The 27,488-nt window shown below is 38.3% G+C and overlaps 1 protein-coding gene across 3 annotated transcripts in view; it reads left to right on the forward strand.

Annotated features, from left to right (window-relative positions):
• Positions 1 to 27,488, forward strand: part of AHCTF1 (AT-hook containing transcription factor 1) — a 90,567-nt gene that overhangs the window by 45,684 nt on the left and 17,395 nt on the right. For all 3 annotated transcript variants that reach the window (XM_024252746.3, XM_024252744.3, XM_054549899.2), the window contains exons 21-29: positions 630 to 817; positions 9,007 to 9,151; positions 9,228 to 9,359; positions 10,126 to 10,276; positions 18,082 to 18,232; positions 18,539 to 18,646; positions 21,458 to 21,650; positions 23,428 to 23,622; positions 24,274 to 24,670. In XM_024252746.3, coding sequence (XP_024108514.2) covers positions 630 to 817; positions 9,007 to 9,151; positions 9,228 to 9,359; positions 10,126 to 10,276; positions 18,082 to 18,232; positions 18,539 to 18,646; positions 21,458 to 21,650; positions 23,428 to 23,622; positions 24,274 to 24,670 — 1,660 coding nt within the window. The remainder of the gene's footprint in view (positions 1 to 629; positions 818 to 9,006; positions 9,152 to 9,227; positions 9,360 to 10,125; positions 10,277 to 18,081; positions 18,233 to 18,538; positions 18,647 to 21,457; positions 21,651 to 23,427; positions 23,623 to 24,273; positions 24,671 to 27,488) is intronic.

Genomic DNA, 27,488 nt, shown 5'->3' on the forward strand with positions numbered 1-27,488 from the left:
GTCACCCAGGCTGGAGTGCAGTGGCGCGATCTTGTCTCACTGCAGCCTGTGCCTCCCGGGTTCAAGCAATTCTCCTGCCTCAACCTCCCAAGTAGCTGGGACTTCAGGTACGCACCACCCTACTTAATTTTTACATTTTTAGTAGAGACGAGATTTCACCATGTTGACCATGCCGGTCTTGAACTCCTGACCTCAACTGATCTGCACACCTCAGCCTCCCAAAGTGCTGGGATTATAGGCATGAGCCACTGCACTTTTTTTTTTTTAAACTTACTTTTGTTTGTTTTAGAGACTGAGTTTTGCCATGTCGCCCAGGCTGGTTTTGAACTCCTGAGCTCAAGCAGTCCGCTTGTCTTGGCCTCCCAAAGTGCAGAGATCACAGGCATGAGCCACCGCGCCCAGCCTTATTTTTTCAAATGTTTTCTATCTGCACTTAGTTCAGTCTGCAGATATGGATCCTGTAGATAACTGAGAGCCAACTCTGTATACCACAGATTAAAGTAGATTTTTTCAGCTTATATTTAAACGGGTCTTATCTGGATTTTTGTGGTTTTTAGTGTTAGGTTTACCTACTTTGTCTAAATGTATAGGATTATATTTATATTTAACACTTTTCATGTTATTTCCAGAGTGGTTTGGATCTTTTGTTTCATCCAGCTACTGCGAAACCTTTGTCATGGCAACATTCGAAGATTATTCAGGCATTCATGAGCCAGGGCGAGCACAGACAGGCCCTCAGATATATTCAGACAATGAAGCCAACAGTGTCCAGTGGTAGCGATGTTATCCTTCACCTCACTGTTTTGCTTTTTAATAGGTAAGTACATCTTTTGAAACTATAAAGTCTTTATCATATCTGTTAATAAAACGGAATTGATGAAATAGACAATGGCAATATACAGTTGGCCGTTAAGTCAGTAAAGTCAGTCCTTTGTATTAGTGGGTTCTGCATCAAATTCAGATTGAAAATACAGTATTCATGGGATGTAAAACCTGCATATATATGGAAGGTCAGCTTTTCATATACATGGGCTCTGCAGGACCAACTTTGAAACTTGAGTATGTGTGGATTTTGGTATCCATGGGGATCCTGGAACTAGTCCCCCCAAGGATACTGAGGGACAACTGTATAATATTTTACTTCTGTTGTATTAATATTCTTAATGTTTATTGGTCTTCCAGTGTTAAGAAAAACATACAACACCTTTTATCTAGAATAAGATAAGTACCTTGAATAAAAGGGAGGGGTGCCAAATTGAGATTTATAGTAATATTTGTTGCCAGTTGACAACACTGACAGTTGTCCTGCCTGGACAGCTGAGGGTTTAGTATGCTGAAAAGGAGTCAGGAATAGAGAGGAAGAATGAAGTGATAGAGTTGACAAATTGAGAATTTGTATTCAGTAATGGTACTCTGATATTTTTGTTAATATTTGTTGTTTTGAGTATTGGAATTCTTTGTATTTGAATTTTGTCATTGCATTTGCCCTATTGCATCCTCATAGAAAGAAAATCTTAATTTAAGGAAGTGTCTGGTTTCATGTCTTAATACTTCAACCAGATTTGAGCAAGTGATATCTTTGTTTCTTCCTTTTGCAGATTTTAATGTTCTCTGAGTGTATTTGCCACTTACATAATGATTATTACAGTCTCACCTACATAGTTAACTGGGAGAAAGCTAAATGGCATGATTGGAAGTACAGTGGTATGGTTATTGGGTTTTCTTACGAACTAAGCTGGAGAAATTGCTTGGAGCTGACATTCCTTACTAGACTTACTTCATACCACTTTTATTGGTTTTATTCAACCCTATTGATCATTTTTATATTTTTAGAAGTTAGTTACTTTACCTCACTGTGTTATGCATGAACCAATTTTCACGTCTGTGTCAGCACTCTGAAAGTTACATTTTCTTGGTTCTCTTTGGTTAAATAGCATGTACTTCTAAGGATAAGAAGGTAAGATCTACAAATTTTAGGCAGAAGAAAAGAAGTTTAATAATAGATTGATTAGACGTAGAACCTTAACAGTAATGAATTAGCAAGTACTTGTTGAAATAATCTGGCTTAGCAAAAATGTTTAGATAGCTTAATCTAGAATCAATACTGAAATTTTTTATGAGATCAAAATTGTAGTTTCAATAAGATTTACTGTAAGAACGAAATAATTTAAAGAAGCTAAATGTGATAACTGTTGAATAAATGGGTTAAGAGTTCTAGTACTGGGTTGGAAACCAGCATATAAATTTTTTTTCATTTGCATGTACCTCTCACTCTTTACTGATGTTAAAGTGTTGCTACTTAATCACTAATGCTTACATCAGAAAGGCAGGTGTTGGAACTTTGGAAGAAACACGTTTGGAAGGTTGCTGATTTTTTTCCTTATTTTTGATTCCAGGTGTCCTTCTTTAATTCATCCAGAGCATGTTTCTCTGATTTGCCAGGTTCTAATTTCCTTTACCTTTGCCATATAGTAATATATGGCACTAATAAATAGTTTAATTTCTAAACCTTATTTCTCTTAAGTTGGAAAAAGTCTCAATTATCCAGTCCCCAGAGAACTGGCACATTAAGGCTCCTGTACATTAAATACAGAAATAAAAACAACCACTCAAAATGCTATTTGTGAGATAGCTTGTATTCAGAGTTAAGAAATGTTTAAAAATAATTACTAGTCCTGTAAATAGAGAGTGACTTCAGGGTTGCTAAAAAGTGAGAGAACACTGTTGAAAGTGCAGGTGATAGTTTTTATTGAAACATCTTAGGAGAAAGCTGCTTAAATTTTTGAACTGATAATTTTGCAAAAGGCAGCCATGTTTATTGCCCAGGAGATTATGTAACAGCATACTTTACACTTCACTTTTATCAGAAGGAAGCAAATAACAAGAAAACAGGCTGATTTACAGGGACTTATTCAAGAAAACAAAGTTTCTGAGTATCTCCTGCGGTCGTACATAATCACCTAATTTGTTCGAATACCTACTTCTCTAGTCCAGCAGTGTTTAATCAGTATATCCTTGAACCATGCATAGAGGTTACATTTGGGAAATTTGAACTAAAAGTCCGAGAAGTTAAGCTGCATAATGGTCTAACACCCAAATGATTTGATTGCATAAAGATAGTTGAAATGGCTGAAAAAGTTTTAATATTTAAACCATCAAACACTAACACTCTCCCCAGACTCACCCTTCTGGCTGTACAGCCTCACTCCTGACCTCAGGAGGTTTTGCCCTGTTTTGAACTATTAATTTATGTTAGTGATATTGTTTATTAATTTGCACCCTTACAAATAACGTTATTGAAACAGCCACTTATTGTAGCAAAGATGTTAAGAGCAAAGTCTTTGGACTCAAATAGATTTGGATTTAAATCTAAACTATGCCACTTTGTGAAATAGGATCAAAAGCAGTTCAGTTATCCTCTCTGAGCCTGAGTTTCCTCATTAAGAGCATCTTTGCATTTCTCTAAAACTTGATGCTGGTAGCTTTTCAATTTTATGAGCTATATGTACGGACATACCATCACAACTGTGGCGTGGCTGTTTGACGTGCAAATTGACCATGATGTACCATACAGCAACAGACTTATGAATAAAGGCCATAGATAATTCAGCTACTAACATTGATTATTCAGTCTTAGGATCATACATGCACAAGAAAGCCGAAAAATCCTTTTGTATAGGCATAATTTTTCTTTTTTTGTTATGTGGGTTTATTTTGCTGTACTTTTAACTCAGGTTGGATGATTATTTCATTTTCAGCCTTTTTTCTTTGTAATACAAAAATATAAATCGAATGTCCTACATAGCACCTTAGCAGCATCCCACAATTTTCATTATGATTCTGTTCTAAATATTTTTAAATTTTCATTATGGTTATTTATTTTCCCTATCTATGATTTAGAAGTTTTAATTTACAAATAATGGGTTTTAAAAATTGTGTTGTTGGCTTCTAAATTGTTTTGTAATCACATAATGTGACCCATGCGGTACCTGACCTTTGCTAAGGTCTTGCTCTGTTTAAAAGTAATAATAGGCCAGGCACGGTGGCTCACGCCTGTAATCCCAGCACTTTGGGAGGCTGAGGCGAGTGGATCATGAGGTCAGGAGATCAAGACCATCCTGGCTAACATGGTGAAACCCCATCTCTACTAAAAATACAAAAAATTAGCCGGGCAAGGTGGTGCACACCTGTAGTCCCAGCTACTCGGGAGGCTGAGGCAGGAGAATGGTGTGAACCCGGGAGGCGGAGCTTGCAGTGAGCCGAGATCGCACCACTGCACTCCAGCCTGGGTGACAGAGCGAGACTCAGTCTCAAAAAAAAAAAAAAAAAGTAATAATAATAAAGGCCAGGCATGGTGGCTCATGCCTGTAATCCCAGCACTTTGGGAGGCCGAAGTAGGAGGATTACTTGAGCCCAGGACCAGGCCGGGCAACATAGGGAGACCCTTCTTTTTTGTTGTTTTTGTTTGTTTGTTTGTTTGTTTGTTTTTGAAACAGAGCCTTGCTCTGTTGCTCAGGCTGGGGTGCAGTGGCGCGATCTCGGCTCACTGCAACCTCTGCCTCCCAGGTTCAAGCGATTCTCCTGCCTCAGCCTTCCGAGTAGCTGGGATTACAGGTGCCCGCCATCATGCCCACCTAATTTTTGTATTTTTAGTAGAGACAGGGTTTCACCATGTTGGTCAGGCTGGGCTTGAACTCCTGACCGCAGGTGATCCGCCCTCCTCGGCCTCCCAAAGTGCTGGGATTACAGGCATGAACCTCCTTGCCCAGCTGACCCTGCTTCTATTTAAAAAAAATTTTTTTGGTAAGACTTGATTTACCCACTGATAAGTATTCAATGTATTCTCCATTTAATAGGTGAAATGTCAAATATATTTGTCCCCATGATCAAGTTTATTCGTTGCATGGTTTTAATCTTTCTGTGTCCTGAATAATTTTTTTTCCTAGTCTGTCTTGTAAGTTAGTAAGTATGCAAAGTTGCTGATGCTAATGGTGGATGTCTCAGTTCCTCACAATATTGCCAGCTTTTTGTATTTTGAATATTAGGTACATAAGAGTTTTAATTTGTTCTTTTTTAAAATGACTTTTATTATATGGTAACCTTCTTTATTATGAATACTTGTTAATGTAGGCACACAAATAACCTTTTTTATTTATATCCTGGATATATCTTTCCCCAGTCTTTTTACTTTACTCCAGTCACTAGAAATCAGTGGTTGGTTGTTTACCTCTCTTGAACATCTTTTGTATTGTGGTCTCCACCGTGCATTTCATAATGCATATTTATATTTAGCCTAGCATGTTTAGAGAGTTTGCCGCAGGATGGGTTTTCAGTCTGTCTTTGCTGTATTGCCAAGAACCCCCATGCATTCCTTATTAAAATGACTTCTATATCTTTTACTGCCAACATGCTAGCCTAGCCTTTCATAAATTAATTTTCTTACTGTTCTTCCTAGCATCATTATTGTCTTCTGTAGGAAGCAAGAGAATAGTGAGAATTTGGAGACTTTGTTTTAAAACATTTGTTAAATGTTGGCAATGGATTTCTTGAAGTTGAAAGTGTTTTCCTGCTATGGGGGAAACTGGGAGAGAACATCATTTGTCATTTGTTGTTAAAAATACTGTCTATACTATTATCAAATTAATATTTGGTAAATCATAAAGTAAGTTTATCTTACTCCTGCTAGTATGTCTGATCAACTGGGAGTAGGTATCACAGTTTAAAGTGGAATTTTTTTTTTTGAGCTGGAGTCTCACTCTGCCAGGTTGGATGGAGTGCAGTGGCGTGATCTCGGCTCACTATAACCTCCACCTCCCAGGTTCAAGTGATTCTTCTGCCTCAGGCTCCTGAATAGCTGGGATTACAGGCGCGTGCCACCATGACCAGCTAATTTTTGTATTTTTAGTAGAGACGGGGTTTTACCATGTTGGTCAGGCTGGCCTCAAATTCCTGACCTTGTGATCTGCCCACCTCGGCCTCCCAAAGTGCTGGGATTACAGGGATGAGCCACCATGCCCGGCCTAAAGTGGAAAACTTTTAAAATATATAATGCCTATTATATATTTTATATATTTTATATATATATATAAAACAAATAACATTGTTTTTGATAATAAGCTATTTACATGCTTCAGTGTTTAAGAGGTAAGAATGATGACATAGTGAATTCCCAACTGCTTGTTTCCTCTTAGTACCCAGTAGTGTGAGTAACTTCTAGTGTATTCTTCCTAAGATCTTCTGAACAAATGTTAACAAATGCCTATATGTTCCCTCCCACTACACCCTTTTAACAAATAAAAACAGCATACTGTATACCCTTCTGACTGTACACCCTTCTGCAATATACTTTTTTCACTTTAGTTTGGTGCTAATTTTATAATTACGTAAAGGATTTGCTTTTTAACTATTGCATAGTAGTTCATTATTTGGATGGCTGTACCATTTTATTTTAAATTAGTTCTCCCCTTTTTTTGGCGGGGTTGGGGGAACAGAGTCTCACTTTGTCACCCAGGCTGGAGTGTAGTGGAGCGGTTTCGGCTCACTGCAACCTCTGCCTCCTGGGTTCAAGCCGATTTTCCTGCCTCAGTCTCGCAAGTAGCTGGGGTTACAGTCATGCACCACCATGCCTTGCTAATTTTTGTATTCTTAGTAGTGACAGGGTTTTGCCATGTTGGCCAGGCTGGTCTCAAACTCCTGACCTCAGGTGATCGATCCACCTGTCTCGGTCTCCCAGAGTGCTGGGATTATAGGCTTGAGCTGCCACACCTTGCCCTAATTATTAATAGTTCTCTGTAATGAACATTTAGGTTGTTTCAACCTTTAGCCATTTTAAACAGTGCTGTGATGAGTAACCACATAATGCACATGTGCCAATTTATAGAATAAAATCCTAGAGTGAAAGGATGTTTGCCCTCGTAATTTTGGTAGTTTAATTTTGACAAGTAGGGCAAATTACCCTCCATCAAGGTTATGACAACTTAATCCTCCTCTCAATTACCGTATGCTATGTCTTTTATCAACACAGCGTACCAGATATTTTTTGTCTCTTCATCTCATAGGTAAAAATGGTAGTTTTAATATGTTTGGTCTCACTATAATAATGGAATGTATCTTTTTTTAAAGAGCTATTTCTTTTGTGACCTGCCCATTAAAATCTTTGGCTTTTCTTCCCGTGTTGTTGGGATTTTTCTTACTGATTTATAGCTGCTTTGTATACATTAGGGAAATCAACGTTGTTGTGAGATTTAATAATGAAATGTTCATCTTATCCTCTATTTTTCTTTATACAAAAATGTTCTGCTTTTAACGTTTCTAGATTTTGGTTTAGGGAAAAATGACTATATTTCTGTGCACATGAACACACAGATGAACACTCTTCTACACTCCAGTTACAATGATTCCACCATCTAGTAAGAGAAATACGAGGCAATTTCAGATGTAAATTTTTAGGGAATACCTCTACACATTGTACTTCTTGAGTTGTTGGCCTGTATAAGCCCTGTGGAATATGTGGAAATACTCTAGTCCCAGAACAACAAAATTAACAGATGGCCCTGATATGCCAACAGTGGGTACCATTTGCTTCCCCATGTAACTTTGTATTCACAGAAAGTCTAGGGCAGTGCAATCTTGCCATTTTTTATTTTGCCTTGGAAGTTGTCAGCCTCCAAAAATTTTAACTGCCAGATTGATCATTGCCATTCTTAGTGTATATCTTCAGAACTTTTTCTTTTCTACTTAAATAAATATATAAACAAGTTTTATTGGTTAATTTTTTTAATTGTCATTTTCATACTGTTTTTAACTTGCTTTTAAAAAAACTAATGATTTTCCAAGTTAATACATATTTTCCTCATATAGGGCTACATCGTAATTCATTGTTTCACTGTATATTTTTTTTTTTTTTTTTTTTTTTTGAGACAGAATCTTGCTCTGTCTGCCGGGCTGGAGTGCAGTAGCATGATCATAGCGCACTGCAGCCTTGACCTCCTAGGATCAAGCAATCCTCCCACCTTAGCCTGCTGAATAGCTGGGACTACAGGCACACACCACCATGCCCAGCTAATTTTTGTATTTTTTTGTAGTTAGGGTCTCACCACGTTGCCCAGGTTGGTCTTGAACTCCTAGGCTCAAGTGATCTGCCCACCCTGGCCTCCCAAAGTGTTGGGATTACAGGCATGAGCCATTATGCCTGTCCCTCACTGTATATTCTTATACTTAATCTTTTGCAATTTTTGCTGGTGTCTCTGTAGACTGTATTCTTTGCATTGGGATCACTGGGTCAAGACCTATATTTAATTATAATTTTATAAATATGCTCAAGTGAACCTTCAAGATAATCCTGTCGGTGGGGTATGAGTTGAACACTGGCATTAAAAAAAATAGAAATAAATAAATAATAGTAAAAAAAAGCTCCTACCTGATTCTGGAAGACTTCTGTGTAAGAAACACTCCTTCATTAATGATCTTATTGCCCACAAAAGGACATCTCAGCACCTCTGCATGGTATCTGAGATGCCAAATTTAACCTAAGTTCTCCAATCTGATCTCGCCGCAAATCAACCAAAAAACATGTACTACTAAGCTATACTCTTCCCTTCCTCATGAACACAGTGTGCTTGTTTCCACCTATAGGTCTCAGTCTTTCCTACGCTTCCCACTGAGTGTCACTTCTTTAAAAGCCTGACGTTCCTCTGTCACACCACACCAATCATTCAGCTCTATCCAGGCCACATTAGTTTTTTGTCGTCTTTGAATTTTTGTCTACTTTGCTTTTTTATTATTTTATATCTAAAAAGCAGCATAAAATTCTTTAAACGTCATTTTGCTGACGTTCTTAGCAAGATTATTATGCAGTACTTAGTATTCAACAAATTTTTTAAGTACTTTTTAATTATTTGTAAAGATACTTTACAAAGTATCTTTGAAATTCTACATGTAGATTTCTTGTTTTGTACATTTAAATAGCTTTTTCTAAAACTAAACTTTGATAAATACTGCTTTCAGGTGCATGGTTGAAGCCTGGAGTTTTTTGCGGCAACATTGCAATAGGTTGAATATAGAGGAGTTACTGAAGCACATGTATGAGGTCTGTCAGGAAATGGGCTTAATGGAAGATTTACTGAAGTTACCCTTTACAGACACTGAGCAGGTAATTACTTACCAATGTAAACTTGTCAGAAATTCAAGATAAATTGGTAGTTTACAATCTATTTTGTTCTTTTTAGGAATGTTTAGTGAAATTTTTGCAGTCCAGTGCCAGTGTTCAGAATCATGAATTCCTTTTAGTGCACCATTTGCAGCGTGCCAATTATGTGCCTGCCTTGAAGCTGAACCAAACTCTGAAGATTAATGTTATGGTACGATTAAAGTTGTCTTATTATGGGGGATAAGAGAATAAGGAAAACTGGAGGCTTTTTTGGTTTGTTATATAAGAGCTTACAGTTTGGTAACCACTGTGCCTAGCATTACCTTGAACTTGGAGAATCCTCAATTCATCTTTGTAACAGAATTGGGAACAGGGTATTACCACGTAATTCTTTTATGTATGCTATTTATGTTCTGATGTCTGCCTACAATATTGCCATTTCACTCAGGGAAAACGAGGAAGATGTAGAGGCCAGCAGTAGGAGTTACATAGTACAAAGATCATTGTGTGGTAGAGGAAGACGTAGAGGCCAGCAGTAAGGGTTATATAGTACAAAGATCATTGGACTTCAAGGGTCAGACTAATTCTTCATTTACTCTGTGTGCTTGGGACACACTCTGAGTCTTGCTTTTATCAACTGTAAAATGATAAAATCTCCTTGTGAGGTTGTTTTGAGGATGCACAGAGATGTGTGTGAAGTAGAATGTTGCCTGACACGTACAGATGCTTAATAACCATTGTTTTTATTAGTTGTGAAGAATCAAGGTTTGGTAGTAAGATTTGGAATTTATTGATGGGTAAGGATTGATAAAACAATTAGATATGTGGATGAAGTTCTTGGTTTGGAAAAATGGATATGTAGGTAGGAGGAAGATATTTTTGGATATGCATAGTTTTATTTTAAATGGTAAATATAGAATTATAGCACCTAACATTTTGAAGGTTAAATTTTTTTTACCAATTTTGATGTTTAATAGAATGATCGTGATCCTCGTTTGCGGGAGAGATCACTGGCTCGAAATTCTATATTAGACCAGTATGGAAAAATCCTTCCTAGAGTCCATCGAAAATTAGCCGTTGAACGAGCTAAGCCTTATCATCTGTCAACATCATCAGTTTTTCGATTAGGTAAGAATTTCATTGAAGAATATCATAATCTATTGGATCAAAAAAGATACTGAATGATTACTTTTCTGAAACCACCTTAAATTTAGCTACTTTCGCTAACACGGCATGCCTTGGAGATATTGCTGGTTTGGTTCCAGATCACTGCAATGAAGTGACTATCACGAGAAAGCTAGTCTTCTGAAGTTTTGGTTTCCCACTGCGTAATGTTTACACTATACTTCTAAGTGTGCAATAGCATTATTCTTAAAACCAGTGTACATACCTTAATTTTGAAATGCAATATTGCTAAAAAATGCTAAGGATCATCTGAGCCTTCTATGAGTCGTAATCCTTTTGCTAATAAAGGGTCTTGTCTCAATGTTGATGGCTGCTGACTGATCAGCACGGTGATTACTGAAGGTTGAGGTGGCTGTGACAGTTTGTTATGATGATGCGGTGAAGTTTGCCATGTCAATTTCCTCTTCCTTCCACTAGAGTTTCTCTGTCGCATGTGATACCGTTTGATAGCATTTTAGCCATAGAACTTCTTTCAAAATGAGTCAGTCCTCTCAAACCCTGCCTCTGCCCTGTCATCTTAAGTTTATGTAATTTTCTAAATGCCTGGTGAGAAACTACTGTACAAGAAGGCAGGTTTTGGTCAATCGGACTTTTTATTATTTGGTTTCTAAGTAAGGAGGACAACACCGGGAGGATTCTCTAAAGCAGTGTCCAGCTGAGGGAAAGTGACAGGAGGGTTTTATGGAGAGGGGAGAGGTTGTGTCATTGTATGTAAAGGAGTGGTCCCTGTTGTGTAGACTTAGTTATTATGTCAGTATATAGGTCGCATGTCATGGTAAGGAAGTTGTAGCGCCTCCTGGGATGGAGACTTCAGTGTGGTGGTAAAGAAAGTTCATTCTGGTTTATCTATAATATAAGTTGTTGGCCTGTCAGGAGATGGTTTTAACAAAGTAGGTGACTAATATTTTACATAGGGTTTAGGAAGAAACTGGCTAACTAGCAGGAGGCTGTAAAACAGGCTGATTGTTGATTAAATTTCTATAATCCTGGGAGACTCTATCTGTCTGTTTACAAATTTTTCCCCTAGAGATATGTCACTCCTCATTCTTGAGGGCTGAGAGCCGGAGGTCAGGTTTTTTTTGTAACTTTTTAATGTTGTTCAGGGATGCGTGTCTGGAGATGTTAAAGGAGTGAAAATTTTTAGATGCTACATTTAAATATATTTCAGGATCTCTCAGGATAGGTTGTAATGGCTGGTATTGTTGTAGTAAGACCAGCTGTAGTTGAATTTTTTTTTAATTTGGAAGATACAAATTTTATTGAGAGGTTCAAGACATAGGGATAAGTTAATGTTAAACAGGGTGAAAGGAAGGAATCCAGGGCAGCCTGGCAGTGGGGTATATATTTTTTTGGGTGGCCGTTTCGTGGACACCATGTCAAGTTGGTTAGAAAAATGAGCCACCACCCTTTTTAGTGGTCCTAGCATTTGGGTAAGTGCTCCCCCAGCTAGCTGTTCCCTGCCTTTTATGGGACAGATAAGTCAAAAGGTTTAGCAAGTTAAGCAAGGCTAGAGTGGGAGCAGCAGTCACTTTTTGTTTGCTTGGCATGTAGAGGAATACATGCCTCAGAGGGACACGTATTTGTCTGAAGATAGAGACATTTAATAGTTACGTTATTTGGCTTTAGGTGTCATCTTTATATAAGGGAGACAGAGGCCCACCTCAAAGATGGTCTCAGTCTCTTTAGTCAGCTGAAATTTTATCATAAGTTGTTGGCATGTCTACTTGTATATACTAGAAACTGGAGTTTGGCACTCTTTGTCATGAGTTTTATTTAGTGGGTTGTCTCTAATATTAAAAACGATTTAAAAATACTAAATATTTTTAATATTAAAATATTAATGGTGATTGTGTCAGGACAGGAGTGAGTTGTATTGAGGTGGCGGGTGGTAGTGTCAGAAGTAGCAACCGGGTACCTCCCTTCTGGGGCAGATCTTTTGTCAGCGTAGTAAGTCTGTGTTGAAAGAATATCATAGTGCCTGTATATTTCACCTATCGTTGACTAGTTTAGTAGGACTTATACAGTAAGTAGTATTTACTATAGATGTGTTAGTCAAGGTGACACAAGGAACGTTTTTGTGGAGGGTATAACTGCAGGAAAGGGGAGCTTGTTCCAGTTTTGTGGGGCGAAAGTGAAGTTTGGGGTCACCACAAATTGCATGGCTTGGACAGGCTAGGCTTGTGGGTGTCTATTGTATATTCAGTATAGGACAGTTTCTTTCCCTTTGCTGTAATGCAAGAGAAATCGACTTAGTGTATTGTCTCTAGTATATTTAGTATTGGGACAGATTCTTTCCCTTTGCTGTGATGCAGGAGAAATTGACTAGTGAATTGTCTTTCCAGAGACCATCAGCCACAGTAATAAAAGGGACTAAACAGCAGGGGGAGAAAGAGTTTATTTTTTTATATGGTGATTTATAACATTTACTTAACATGTAATATCCCTTCCCCAGAAGAGAAGCTTCAGATCAGAGACTGGCTTGTAGGAATAAGTTGAACCTAGTAAAGCCTGATCTGAGGGCTCTGGTGCAGGATTCACTCACGAATGATGGTTTTTAGGGTCTGAGGCCCTGAAACTTAGGAGAAGAGTGAGTGGTTAATAATACATGGTCCAAACAGTTTAGTTGGTCTGGAGGTGATTTGGATTTTTGAGTCTTAAGGTGAACCCGGACTCTAGGTTAATATGGGTGAAGCTTCACCTCAGTGGGAACTAGAAGATTGTGGTTTCACATATTTTAAGAGTTTGTATTTTTAAAAATCTACAGCATGTTTTACTGCCCTCTCGGTCTCAACAGCAGCACACGTCGAAGGTTCAGTCATGCCAAGCAAGCTCTTCTGTATACTAGTTGGAAGGGGCCAAGTCCCATTCCCTTTCAGCACCCGTGATAGTGCGATGGGAAAGAGCTTTAGTCAGTTTTTGAGTTTCCTGGCATAGTTTGGCTAGCGTGACCCTTATGTTTTATTACTATGCTTGACCTTTTTAGATGACTGAGGTTTCTTAAGTTATGTGTAACCTCCTCTATTTAGTTTCCAAGGCAGTGGACACCCCCTGAGTAACTTTGTAAATGAAGGCAGTTCTGTTGTCACTCTGGATTGGTCGGAGTAAGCCAGAACCTCAAGATGATGTCTTTGAGTAAAGCTCTGACCACCTCATTTGTCTTTTTGTGTGTGACAAGGGTATATCCCTTTTAGCCAGTAAAGGTGTCTACACTAGTAGGTACCTGAAGTTTTTGGGTGCTGGGGCATCACTGTAAAGTCTTCTTGTCAGTCTTTTCCTGCCATGCCACCCCAGCTGGACAGCTTGGGTTGGTGGAGTCACAAGGGAGCCCGATCTGAGTATTATTTTGTACCAGTTGGAGACACCTGTTAGATCCTTGATCTGTTTTATCTTTTAGATCAGGTATCTTTATTAACTAATTGCATAAGATTTGTTTTGTTTTGTTTTTTACCATGTGATGATCTATGACCATATTTAGTTAGAGACCACCCTAGGTTTTTGGGAATCTAGGTTCTTTTTTTTTTTTTTTTTTGTCATTAATAGTTCATCTTTCTGAATTTAAGTGTGGAAAATACCCTTCCTGTTTGGCTTTAATTCCTGGGGTGAACACTGAGGCTGGGACTTGTGGAGTAGGATGTCTGGGATCAGGGTCATTTGTAAAGTTCACATGTTTGTGTTGTCTTTTTAGTAGCTGTGTCTTTAGGTTATTATTATTTTTAATAACCTCAAATTTTTATTTTTTATTTTTTTGTGACCCTGGCAGTAGGCCACTGCTACCCTTTTAGGTAACTGTACTGCTGCCTCTAATAGCTGTAATGTTTTTAATATTATTAACCTTATTGTCTGCAGTCAGGAGGCCTCAAAAAAAAAAAATGCACTGTAGGGGCATGGATTACAGAGAAAGCATACTTAGAGTCTGTGGAGACATGATGACCTTAGCCTGTCCTGAAGATGAGGCTCATCTAGTCAGGGTTCACAGAGGTAGGCTGTTAGCCTCTTTAACTCCAAGTGAGGACAGCATTGTATACCTTGTTTTTCTTGGCCCCTTTCTGTGATGTTACTCTGATTTACGAACAAAGGCTTTGTTAAACTTCAGAGTTCTGAAAGGGTTTGTATTTTAGGTCCTTTTGACTAGAATACATTTTATCAGTAGTGGTTGAGTATTTGTGTAGGAGCAGTTCCTGGGAGGTAGAAAGAAACATGGCAGGGTTAAGGATCTGGCACACCTTGATGTGGCTGCCTCTTAATTTAACTTTTTATTGTAACATCCTCCCATCAGTAAGCGAATGGTGTCTCTGTTTTTAGCACTCTGGATAACTGAGGACCTAGACCATTAATGTCTGACTCATGGTTTGTTTTTAAGCTTTTCTCATTAATAGGCAAGTTGTAACCACTGTCCTAAGACATGGGGGCCGTTTGGTGGCCACCATGTCAAGTTGGTTAGAAAAATGAGACACCACCCTTTTTAGTGGTCCTAGCATTGGGGTAAGTGCTCCCCCAGCTAGCTGTTCCCTGCCTTTTATGGGACAGATAAGTCAAAAGACTTGGCAAGTTAAGCAAGGCTACAGTGGGAGCAGCAGTCGCTTTTTGTTTGTTTTTAGTTTTTTGAAGGCTCAGTTGTATTGTTTATCTTATTTAAAAGGGTCTGACTCCAGCTCTTGTAGCTTTTTATAAAAAGGCTTTGTTAAAAACCCGAATTGGGAATTTATATGTGACAGAATCCGGCCATTTTGAAGAATTTTTGGTTCTGAGGAGGAGGTATTTGATACACAGCCATTTTCCTGTCCTGGGAAGGACACCCTGTCCCTGAGAAATTGAATAGCCTAGGGCTTTTGTTGTTGTTGTTGTTGAGGTTTTATACCCTCTTTTAGCTAGAAAGTTTAGGGTACAGTATTTTTACTAGATTTCTCTTTAGAGGAGCTAGTAATTAAAATATTGCTTACATATTATACTTTTCTCTTTTAAATGTAAAATTCCTATAATCCCTGGAAACCTTCCATCTGTTTACACTTTATCATTTCAACACTGTAGATTCTGTCTCAAGAAACCACTTGTTTGCCTATCTGTAAGAAGCAATTCCTCATTTATTTATGTTATATCATGAGATTACAGCATTTTGTTTTTTTAAGAGACAAGGTCTTGGTCTGTCACAGATGCTCTAGTACAGTGGTATGATCATAGCTCATTGTAGCCTTGACCTCCTGAGCTCGAGTGATCCTCCTGCCTCAGCTTTCCAAGTGGCTGAGACTGCAACTGTGTGCCACCATGCCTGGATATTTTTTGTAGAGAGGGCCTCACTATGTCGCCCAGGCTATTCTCAAACTCATGGCCTCAAGTGATCCTCCCATCTTGGCCTCCAAAAGTACTGGGATTACAGGCATGAGCCATCATGCCTGGCCTAGGCTGTGCTTCTCATTCTAGTTCTCTTGCTCTTTCCCCAATATCTGCAGTTGTTTTCTCCACTGAAGTCTTGAAGCCCTCAAAGTTATTCATGAAAGATGGAATCACCTTCTTACAAACTCCTTTTAATGTGCGTAGTTTGACTCCTCCCAGGAATTATGAATGGCTGAATGGCATCTAGAATGGTGAATCCTTTCCAGAAGGTTTTCAAAGGACTTTGTTCGGCTCTCTCAGAGGAATCACTATCTGTTACAGCTATAGCTTTATGAAATGTGTTTCTAAATTATATCCTGAAAATTGAGATTACTGTGATCCAGGGTTACAGAATGGATGTTGTGTTTTCATGCCTGCTAACAGCATTCGTCTCCCTGTACATCATCAGAGCTCCTGGGTGACCAGGGGCATTATCAGTGAGCAGTAATATTTGAAAAGACTTTTTTTTTCTGAGCAGTTCTCAACAATAGGCTTAAAATATTCGGTAAACCATACTGACAACAGATGTGTTTTCATCTAGGCTTTTTCCATTGATAGAGGACAGGCATAGTAGATTTCCCGTCATTCTTAAGGGCCTTAGGATTTTTGGAATGGTGATTGCCTTTAATTTAAAGTCATCAACTACATTAACCACTAACAGCAGAGTCACCCTGTCCTTTGAAGCCAGGCATTGACTTCTCCATTCATGTGTTCACTGAAGTAGCACTTTTAATTTCCTTCAGGTTCTTTTTTGCATTTACAACTTGGCTAACTGGCATAAGAGGTCTAGCTTTTGATTTAAAGTCATAGACATGTGACTCTTCCTTTCACATGAACACTTGAGGTCTTTGTAGGGTTATTAGTTGGCTTTGGATGTTGTCAGTCTCAAGGAATAAGGGAGGTCCTTGGGGAAAGGGAGAGACACGGGGGAACAGCTAGTCAGTGGAGTAAGTACACGCTGTTGAAAAAATGGTGCCAGTAGACTTGCTGGACACAGGGTTGCCACAGACCTTGAATTTGTTTAAAAAAACAAAACACACGGCCAGGCGCGTTGGCTCACGCCTGTAATCCCAGTACTTTGGGAGGCCAAGGTGGGCGGATCACAAGGTCAGGAGATCGAAACCATCCTGGCTAACATGGTGAAACCCCGTCTCTACTAAAAAATACAAAAAGTTAGCCAGGCGTGGTGGCAGGCGCCCGTAGTCCCAGCTACTCAGGAGGCTGAGGCAGGAGAATGGCATGAACCCGGGAGGCAGAACTTGCAGTGAGCCAAGATCACGCCACTGCACTCCAGCCTGGGCAACAGAGCGAGACTCCATCTCAAAAAAAAAAAAAAAGCAAAACACACACACATACAATAAAGCAAAGCACAATAAAATGAGGTAGACCTGTACTCATTCATCACATGGTACTTTTTTATTGGCTGCTCTATAACCCAAGAAATGTAAGGCTTTGTTAGAAGATTTGACTGTTTATTTACTAGTGTATGCATAATGAAAGAACTCCTATTTCAGTTGAAGGCACATGTCCAACTTCTAGAAAACACAAAGAATAGTTTTTTTTTTTTTTTTTTTTTTAACCACTTACCAAAGCCCAACTTCTTAAATCCTGCATAGCTATAATGAAACAAAATGTAGGCCAGGCCGGTGGCTCACACCTGTAATCCCAGCACTTTGAGAGGCCAAGGAGGGAGGATCACTTGAGGCCCAGAGTTTGAGACCAGTCTGGCCAACATGGTGAAACCCTGTCTCTACTAAAAATACAAAAATTGCCAGGCGCAGTGGCTCATGCCTGTAATCCCAGCACTTTGGGGAGGCCAAGGCGGGTGGATCACCTGAGGTCAGGAGTTCAAGACCAGCCTGGCCAACATGGTGAAACCCTTTACTTAAAAATACAAAAATTAGCAGGGCGTGGTGGCACATTCCTGTAGTCCCAGCTACTCGGGAGGCTGAGGCAGGAAAATCGCTTGAGTCTGGCAGGCAGAGGTTGCAGTGAGCCAAGATTGCACCACTGCACTCCAGCCTGGGTTACAGAGCAAGACTCCGTCTCAAAAAAAAAAAAAAAAAATTAGCTGGACGTGGTGGCCATGCCTGTAATCCCAGCTACTTGGGAGGCTGAGGCAGGAGAATGGCTTGAACCCAGGAGGCAGAGGGTGCAGTGAGCCGAGATCACGCCACTGCTCTCCAGCTTGAGTGACACAGCAAGACTGGTCTAAAAGAAAAAAAAATTAATTATATATATATATTAAAAGTTTTAGCTACTATTACCACGTAATGTGTATGTGTGTGTGTGGGGGGGTGTAATCATTCTTTCATATGCTTTTATTAAATTCCTGTTTGTTAGAGATGCATTTAATTCCAACATTCTTCATTTTACAGTTTCTAGACCCAAACCATTATCAGCAGTTCCAAAGCAAGTTGTAACAGGAACTGTGTTGACAAGATCTGTTTTCATCAACAATGTGTTATCTAAAATTGGAGAAGTTTGGGCAAGCAAAGAACCTATAAATAGCACCACATCTTACAATAGGTATGTTTTACACGTTTCATAGTCATGCTGCTTGTTAATCTTTACTGGACATCAACAGCATTTATCAACAATCCACTCTCATTGCCTAAGTTTATTAGTATATGTAAAAAAGAAAAACTCTTTATGTTGGCTATGTTTCTGAGAAGAATTTTTAAAAACCTTTAAAAGTGAAATGTTCATTGTTATTTGTAAGCAATGCATAACTGTACAAAGTAAAAAGAATGAAAACCCTTTGTTCTCCCATCTCATCCACTTGTTATCAGTCCTCCTTGTGATACATCAGAAGTTAAATTTTTATTTTTGTAGTTCTAAAATAGAAGAACCATCTCCTATAGTGTATTCGCTCCCAGCTCCAGAGCTACCTGAGGCATTTTTTGGAACACCAATTTCAAAAGCATCACAAAAAATTTCTAGGTAAGAGTTTATTAAATCATTCTTAGAGACACAATGTTAGATGATAGTTACAGTTGTAATTTTTAATTATCTTTAACATTTTATAGACTTTTAAATTTTTAAATGAATATTTTAATGTTTGCTTTTTATTATACTTTGGGCAGCAGTAACTTTAGGAAATTTTACGTCAGGTAGTAGTATACTTAAAATTTTTGTTTAATAATTTCAGACTGCTGAGTGGACAGGAGTGAAGTTTGTCTCATGAGCAAACTATTAACTTACTTTCCTTGTTATCTCCTTGTTAGACCTCTAAATGAAGTTTGTTTTTATACTTAATTACAAATTAATCTTGGGTAGCTCATTGAAGCTTTCTTCTGTTGAACAGTGCCTACTAAAATGTCTTGTGTTGCTTCAGATGCAGCATGTTTACATCTTATCTGTGGTGTTAAGTTGAAGTTTTGTATCCAAGATGAAATTGTGATTGCAAGTATTTACTTACAAGCATTGGTTAGTTGAAAAGTGTTCATAATTATGTACCACAGAGAACAGAGTATGTCTCTTCATGTATTGATTCTTTGTCCTTAATATGCCCAGGATCATCAGAAATTTTTGATTGTTTTATCAAAGACAAAATTACATTGTTTAAAGTATTTATAATGATTATAGATAATCATTACAAGACTATCTGAATTTTTGATACTAAGAAAAAGATACTTGAGATAAGGTCATACAAACAACTGAGGCCAGAAGTATAGAGTGTAATAATGGACATATTTTAAAGCTTGAGAGGATTTTTGTTTTTTTGGACTAAATTTAGTTAGGTTGTTTCCCTTTATTTACTCTGGTAAGACGGTAAGACGGTATTTTAAATGGAAAGAAGATATTTTAAATGAAAGTCATTATTACCGACATTTTTTTTCTACCAATGGTTTGGATTTTTTTTTTTTCTGTAAGTCCCCTTTTGTTGGTCTTTTTGTAATTTAATAGCTCTGAGGTTGCGGGGAGCAATAATAGAAGTTAAAAGACCTTTGATTAATGGCCTCAGGTCCTTAAAGAAGTATTATGAGAATTTTTTTAAAGCCAGTGTTAACTCAGATACAAGAGAGCCAGTTGAGTTTTGAATATTTACCTTCTGTGTTTTTCATATTGAGTTTGCATTACTGGGTAGACAGTATATCTTGCAATGAAATAGAGCAGAATAGATAACATCCATGGATACATCATGTAGTAAGGCTGAAGTGCTAATTTATGTAATTGATGTTTTATTTTTATGTGATACAGGACGCATCCTTTATATGGATTATGGTAAAAAAAAATATTAGCTCTAACAAGTAAAATGTTACATAAATCAATTTTTTAAATACCACTATAGATTTTTGAAAATAACCTTGCAGATAGTAATGAAATCAGAAAAGGTTAGTTCTGAAAGAATATTTGGTCTCAGGGTTGAAGACCTGAGACCTAGTGCGATATTTAACATTTCATTTAGAAAATACCTTAAAAAGATTTCTCTTAGAATCTTTAATTTTAAACTATTAAGTCTTGATGATACAGGAGTTTTGCTTTGACTTGGTAGGTTGCTTTTGTTGCACAGTCCTTGCTTTTGAGAAGCATTCATTCATAAATAGGTACCTTAAACATAAATATTAACACAATGCAAAACATTTAACAGTGTTCCTTTGGGATAGCTCAGTATAAAAGTGAGCAAACTGTTTTCCAAGTTTGGATTGAATCCAAGTACAGAATTTAAATGCAAACGAGTTAGAGAAAGAAGAGAATCTAGAAGAAATGTCTAGCAGCCTGATTGGATATTCTTGGTTTGGTGGAAATCTAAAAGCTGTGTTTGATACAGAATAACAAGTGGGAAGACATTTAAATATTTCCCCATTATCACCTGTGTTGGTCTACCGCTCCTAATAGCAAAACTCTCATTTGATAGATAGAATGACAAGGAAGGTACTGCAACTACAGGTTTTTATTTCTGGGCTCCAAAGCATGCTCTACTTTTCTGGTTATTCTCAGGTGAGCCACGTTGGCATTTGGGGGAAATAAAAAGGGATTGTTTTCACCACTAGGAAATACAACCATAAGATAGACTGTTTATTAGGAAATCGAGAAAAGAGTGACCTGTGCAAATGGTCCACCAAAAATTACCACCTGAAAACTTGACTTTTGAGTTTAAATTTATCTGTAAATTAAGCTTTAAAACTTACTTGGATTATACATGCTCAGTACAAGTAATCAGTGGGATCAGTTTTATCATTGGGACTAGGACATTACGGAAAACCTTGTAGCAGAATCTTAAAGTTGTACTTTGTCACCAAACTCATTGACTTGAAAAAATTAACTTGGTTGTGGTGGTGGGCGTGGGTTGTCAGTCTATTGTAATCAGAACCATAAAGGCAAAATGAACCAATATTCATTATATATATTACATGTAGGTGAATGGATATTTTGCATGTTAATGAATTTTAGTAAATGGATTGCCAGGGAAGCCTTGTCCTGTTTTCTTTAGTATTTTAAATCATTGGCAGTTCATCTTCGTTTGAAAATAAATGCCAGGCACATAGTAAGAGCTCAGTAAATATAGGTAAAGGGAAGGAGGACGACGCAAACTCTTTTTAAAAAATCAGTTGCTACGTGCAATTCTTAATTCTGTTTTGCTGTGGATAATTTTCTGACTTTTTGAATGCGTGCTGCACTTTGGATTACATGAATACACTTGACTGAATTGTATTTGCATGTGGCTGTCATGGTTACCAGTGATTAAATGGGATACTAAATGCTTTTGGTTTTTCAGTATAACTCAATAAATGCGCATTCTGATTACAGACTGCTAGATTTGGTTGTTCAGCCTGTCCCCCGGCCTTCTCAGTGTTCGGAGTTTATTCAGCAAAGCTCCATGAAATCTCCTTTGTACCTAGTATCCCGTTCACTGCCCTCAAGTTCACAATTAAAAGGATCGCCTCAGGCCATCTCCAGGGCTTCAGAATTACATTTGCTTGAAACTCCTCTTGTAGTTAAGGTTAGTATTTACGCATCTAGCATTCACAATCATACTAGATGGCTCTTCTTTTTCAAGTAGCAGGGAGAAAAATAAGCAATTTATAACTGATATGTTTGGGGAGTGCTGGGAAATGCTTTAAGCATCCTTTTATATTTTCACATCTTCTAAAAACCGAGCTGATTAAATTCATCCCTTCCTGCTTAAAGTTAACAATTACATTATTTTCTTAAATGTAATATAGGGTTCTGTGTGGTTGTGAATTTGCCTTTGTCCTTTGTAATACTTTCAGGTTCTTGAGTTTGTTTTTATTTCATTTTTACATAAGCTCCATTTCTGATATAATTATGCTGTTATTTCTTCTATCAAATGCTATTTAGTTCTTCGGTTTATTTGTATTTATTTAAATTCTTTGATGAAACTTTTATTCCTTCCTACTTTGGTTTATCCCTCTTTAAACTGCCTTTTCCCATCTCATAAGTTATTAGCTGAGAAATCACTAATAACTCAACTTGTGATATCTGCTCGTGGTGGTCTTTTTAAACCTTTCCATTTTTAAAGTTTTTTTTTTTTTTTTTTTTTTTTAAACATACTATCTCCCTAGCCCCTTGACTAATGTTCTGGATTGAAACCCAGAAGATTTATTTCTCCCTCACCCCTCCCCATTGTCCCTGGGTTCTCTGTTTGGATATCCAGCATTTATAGTGAAGCTAGGGAATCCTTAATTTTCAAGTTGAATAAAAGATACCTCAATAAGTGCTCTCCCTAAAATACTTATTAAAATAAGTTGAAAAGATTAGGTTTCAATAATTTAATATTCAGTATAGTATTTTTTTCATTTGTCAAAAATAAATCACACTTTGTATTCTCTACAGCTAGGTTCAAATGAAATGAAATTGGAGTAATTTTATACCTGCTGCCAGAATAGTCTAGAAAAAAGAATTGTTATGATCTTGTAACATGTCTAACAGAATTTATTATAATCTAATGGGATTCAATAATTTGTTTACTAGGCCTTTAGAGGCCAAGTGAAGGAATTATCTCTACTAAATAAATTTACATGCTAATCTCAGATTATTTGTATTCATTATACTAAATCTTCAGAGGATTCTGATACATAATTTGGTTATTATTGGATTTGTGTGATGAAATTTTTTTTCTGAAACATACTACAGTCAGTCTTACTGTAGTTTTCTGTAATTAGATTTGTATAATTCTATAATGTTAAGTAATTTATCTTACTAATTGGCACTTTATTTTTTAGTTGAATTTAAGTTGGAAATAATGCTTTTAGAAAGATGGATGCAGTTTTATGTTTCATAGACTTAACGTATAAAAAGCTCTGGAAGAATTTTGTATTTTCTTTGCAGAAATCTGGAATAAATATTTCTATTGATATGTTTATTGGAGATGAAATGAGAATATAACCACTGTTGTGACTTAGTTGACCCCGTCTGTTTTTATATAAGCACTTTTTTTTTTTTTTTTGAGACAGAGTCTCGCTCTGTCGCCATGCTGGAGTGCAGTGGCGCGATCTTGGCTCACTGCAAGCTCCACCTCTCGGGTTCACGCCATTCTCCTGCCTCAGCCTCCCAAGTAGCTGGGACTACAGGCGCCCGCCACCATGCCTGGCTAATTTTTTGTATTTTTAGTAGAGACGGGGTTTCACCGTGTTAGCCAGGATGGTCTCGATCTGCCCCGCCTCGGCCTCCCAAAGTGCAGGGGTGACAGGCGTGAGCCACTGCGCCCAGCCTCTAAGCACTTTTAATGGTGTAATTCCATTTGCTCTTTACTATAGAAAGCTAAAAGTTTGGCCATGTCAGTTACTACTTCTGGATTTTCTGAGTTCACTCCTCAGTCCATCCTGAGGTCTACTCTTCGATCAACACCTTTAGCATCTCCCTCTCCATCACCTGGAAGGTCTCCTCAACGACTCAAAGAAACTAGAATTTCATTTGTGGAAGAAGATGTCGACCCAAAATGGATTCCTGGGGTAAGTTTGATAATGATTGGAAGAAAAGACATTTTTAAATAAGAATATATTAGCTCCGACAAGTAAAAAGTTAGATAAATCAAGTTTTTAAATACCACTATAGATTTTTGTATATAACCTTGTAGCTAGTAATGAAATAAGAAAAGGTTAGTTCTGAAAGAAACACTAGGGCCATTGGCTAAGCCAAACCCATCATCTTACAGATAAATAGGACTCAGAAGCACCAAGTAAGTTGGCTATAGTCAACTAGATATATGGTTGTAGGATTCAAACCTCCTAATTTTTAGTCCTTCTTTTATGTTTGTTTTTACCTTATATTGTGTTGTTTCTAACTAGTTGTATGTTTTTGAGGGTGTGTCTTTAGGTCCACTGTAGGTGAATAGGAACCTTTCAGTGATTATGGGTCATCTAGCCTGTTGTGTGTTTTACTCTTCTGAAAATACTGGTATATTACCAATTAGGGAAACATTAGCCACCATTAACTTTTATGTACTAGAAGAGAATGGATTTAGAATAAATGAATTTTTATTAAGGAGAGAGTTCGGATAAAAACAGCAAAGAAAGTGTGGGTATGATTGGGATGGGTAGCTTAGGACTAGACTTAACTGTGATATTTACTAATTTTTTTCTTTTCAAAATCTTACTTTACAGGCTGCAGGTGATAGCAAATTAGAAGTATTTACTACACCTAAAAAATGTGCAGTTCCAGCGGAAACTGAATGGCTGAAGAGCAAAGATAGGACCACATCTTTTTTCCTGAACAGCCCTGAAAAGGAGCATCAAGAAATGGATGTGGGGTCACAAAGTTTAGAGAAACTGGATGTGAGCAAAGGAAACAGCAGTGTTTCAATCACATCCGATGAGACTACCTTAGAGTATCAGGATGCACCGTCACCGGAAGACCTTGAAGAGACTGTTTTCACGGCCTCTAAGCCCAAAAGCTCTTCCACTGCACTAACTACTAATGTAACTGAACAAACTGAAAAGGATGGAGATAAAGATGTATTTGCATCAGAACTAACTCCTTCAGACCTGCAGAAACAAATGGGTAAGAACTCATTTCTGAATACTCAAAATTGTTATTAATGTCCCTCAATAAAGTTTATAATAGAATTTTTTCCACCATAAGAAAAGCGTCATAGCCAGGCACTGTGGCTCATGCTAGTTAATCTCAGCACTTTGGGAGGCTGAGGCTGGAGGATTGTTTGAGCCCAGGAGTTCAAGACCAGCCTGGTCAACATAGCAAGGCCCTGTTTTACAACATAAAAATTGAAAAATTAGCCAGGCATGGTGGGAGTGTTCAGAAGTTTGAAACCTCAGTGAGTCATGATTGCACCACTGTACTTTAGCCTGCGTGACAGAGCAAGACCCTATCTCAAAAAGAAAGCATGAGAGTTAAATATTATATGCTCACAGTATACTAGTTCCTAGACATAATGCACACATCTTACTCTTTCAGCTTAGAAAGTGTGGCTTACATTGTTTCATGAGTAGGTACGAGATTTCAGAGGAGAACTTACGTGTTACATTTTTTATTTGGCCATGAAATTTAGAAAAGAATAGTAACATTTAAGGAAGGAAATGTAAGATGCCATAGTCTGACTTGAAAGTCCTTCCAGTAGCGATGAGAAATAACTTCACAGAACAAATTATTGCAATTTTTATTTTTATTTGTTTTTTTGAGACAGAGTGTCACCTGTTGCCCAGGCTGGAGTGCAGTGGCATGATCTCGGCTCACTGCAACCTCCGCCCCCCCTCCCCCACCAGGTTCAAGCAGTTCTTCTGCCTCAGCCTCCGGAGTAGCTGAGACTACAGTCACCCCCCACCATGCCTGGCTAATTTTTGTATTTTTAGTAGAGACGGGGTTTCACCATATTGGCCAGGCTGGTCTTGAACTCCTGACCTCGTGATCTGCCTGCCTCGGCCTCCCAGAGTGCTGGGATTACAGGCGTGAGCCACCACGCCCTGCCAAATTATTGAAATTTTTAACTTATCCATCAGTCTTAAGTTTCTAGAATTCTCAGAAATCAGGAATTTCATTCTACTGTCTGTCCTCACCTCCAGGATAATCACTGGACAATGAAAATAAATGTTCAGGCTGGGTACAGTGGCTCACGCCTGTAATACCAGCACTTTGGGAGCCCAGGAGTTCAAGACCAGCCTAGACAACATAGGGAGACCCCATCTCTACAAAAAATAAAAAAAATTAGCTGGGCATGGTAGCATGCACTTGTAGTCCTAGCTACTCAGGACACTGAGAGAGGAGGATCGCTTGGACACAGGAGGTGGAGGTTGAGGATGCAGTGAGCCGTGATTGCGCCATTGCACTCCAGCCCAGGCAACAGAATGAGACCCTGTCTCAAAAAGAAAAAAAAAAAAACTAGTTCAGTGGCTCATGAATTTATTATCTTCATATTATTTTACAGATCAAAAAATGTTTGGAGTTCCTAATGTATGTATTCCTGTTAGCTCCTACTGTGTTTATTCTAGGTGTTGAAGATCAAACAGTGAGTCAAGTAGAAATGGCACCTGCTCCATGTCACAGAGAGCATGGTGGACTATATTGACAAACACGTAGAATCCAGTTTGGTTAACAAGAGGGCCAGGGGAGAGACTTCACCTAGAATTGGCGGGTCAGAAAACTCAGCCTATTTGTATGTTTCTTACCCTACACACAGTTTTAACAAGGTTATTTAAAGGTAACTCCTAACTCTAAAGCTGTAAAACTACATACTTACATAAAAATCTGCGTCTTAAGTAGTTTAAGATGAGAGTCCACTGAAGTCTGGACTATGATATCTTTACTTAGTAAGCGTGGGCATTAATTGCTCTAAGAACTTTAGGACCATGCCCATAAATAGCATATGTCTAGAAATTTACACTGCCTTACTTATTTGAGACAGAGTCTTGCTCTGTTGCCCAGGCTGGAGTACAGTGGGGCTATTTCAGCTCACTGCAACCTATTCTCTTGCTTCAGCCTCCCCAGTAGCTGAATTACAGGCATGCGCCACTGCTCCTGGCCTACATTGCTCTTTCGATGTGCCTTGTTCTACTAACATGTTTAAATGGTAGCTATTAAAAGAATGTTCATAACATTATCTTCACTGATTATTCTTACAATATTAGGCAGTCTCAAATAGAAATCTGTATTTATTTATTTTTTTTTGAGACAGAGTTTTGGCTCTTGTTGCCCAGGCTGGAGTGCAATGGCGTGATCTTGGCTCACCACAACCTCTGCCTCCCAGGTTCCAGTGATTCTCCTGCCTCAGCCTCCCGAGTAGCTGGAGTTACAGGCATGTGCCACCACGCCCAGCCAATTTTTGTATTATTAGTAGAGGCAGAGTTTCACCATGTTGGCCAGGCTGGTCTCAAACTCCTGACCTCATGATCTGCCTGCCTCAGCCTCCCAAAGTGCTGGGATTACAGGTGTGAGCCTCCACACCCAGCCAGAAGTCTGTATTGTGTTTGTGGTGGGTGTGGTTTCATACAACACAAACTCTGTAGTGAAGCAAGCTAGATTTGAATCCTAGCTCAGCTACTTACTGAGTACGTTTCATGAGCTGGAATAGGCAGTATAACCTTAGGCTTCAGTTTTCTTATCTACTTTTTTTGGATGTTGAGGATTAAGTGAGTTAATATATGTAAAACAGTTGCATTAGTGCCTGTTCAGCAAAAAGTGAAAAGGGAGAGGTTAAGGGGGGCTCTTGAGCTAGATTCAGAGAATTAGAAGAAAGTGTTGGCTGGGTGCGGTGGCTCATGCCTGTAATCCCAGCACTTCGGGAGGCCCAGGTGGGTGGATCACGAGGTCAGGAGATTGAGACCATCCTGGCTAAAACAGTGAAACCCCATCTCTACTAAAAATACAA

Source organism: Pongo abelii, chromosome 1, assembly GCF_028885655.2.
Source record: "Pongo abelii isolate AG06213 chromosome 1, NHGRI_mPonAbe1-v2.0_pri, whole genome shotgun sequence".
Taxonomy (NCBI): domain Eukaryota; kingdom Metazoa; phylum Chordata; class Mammalia; order Primates; family Hominidae; genus Pongo; species Pongo abelii.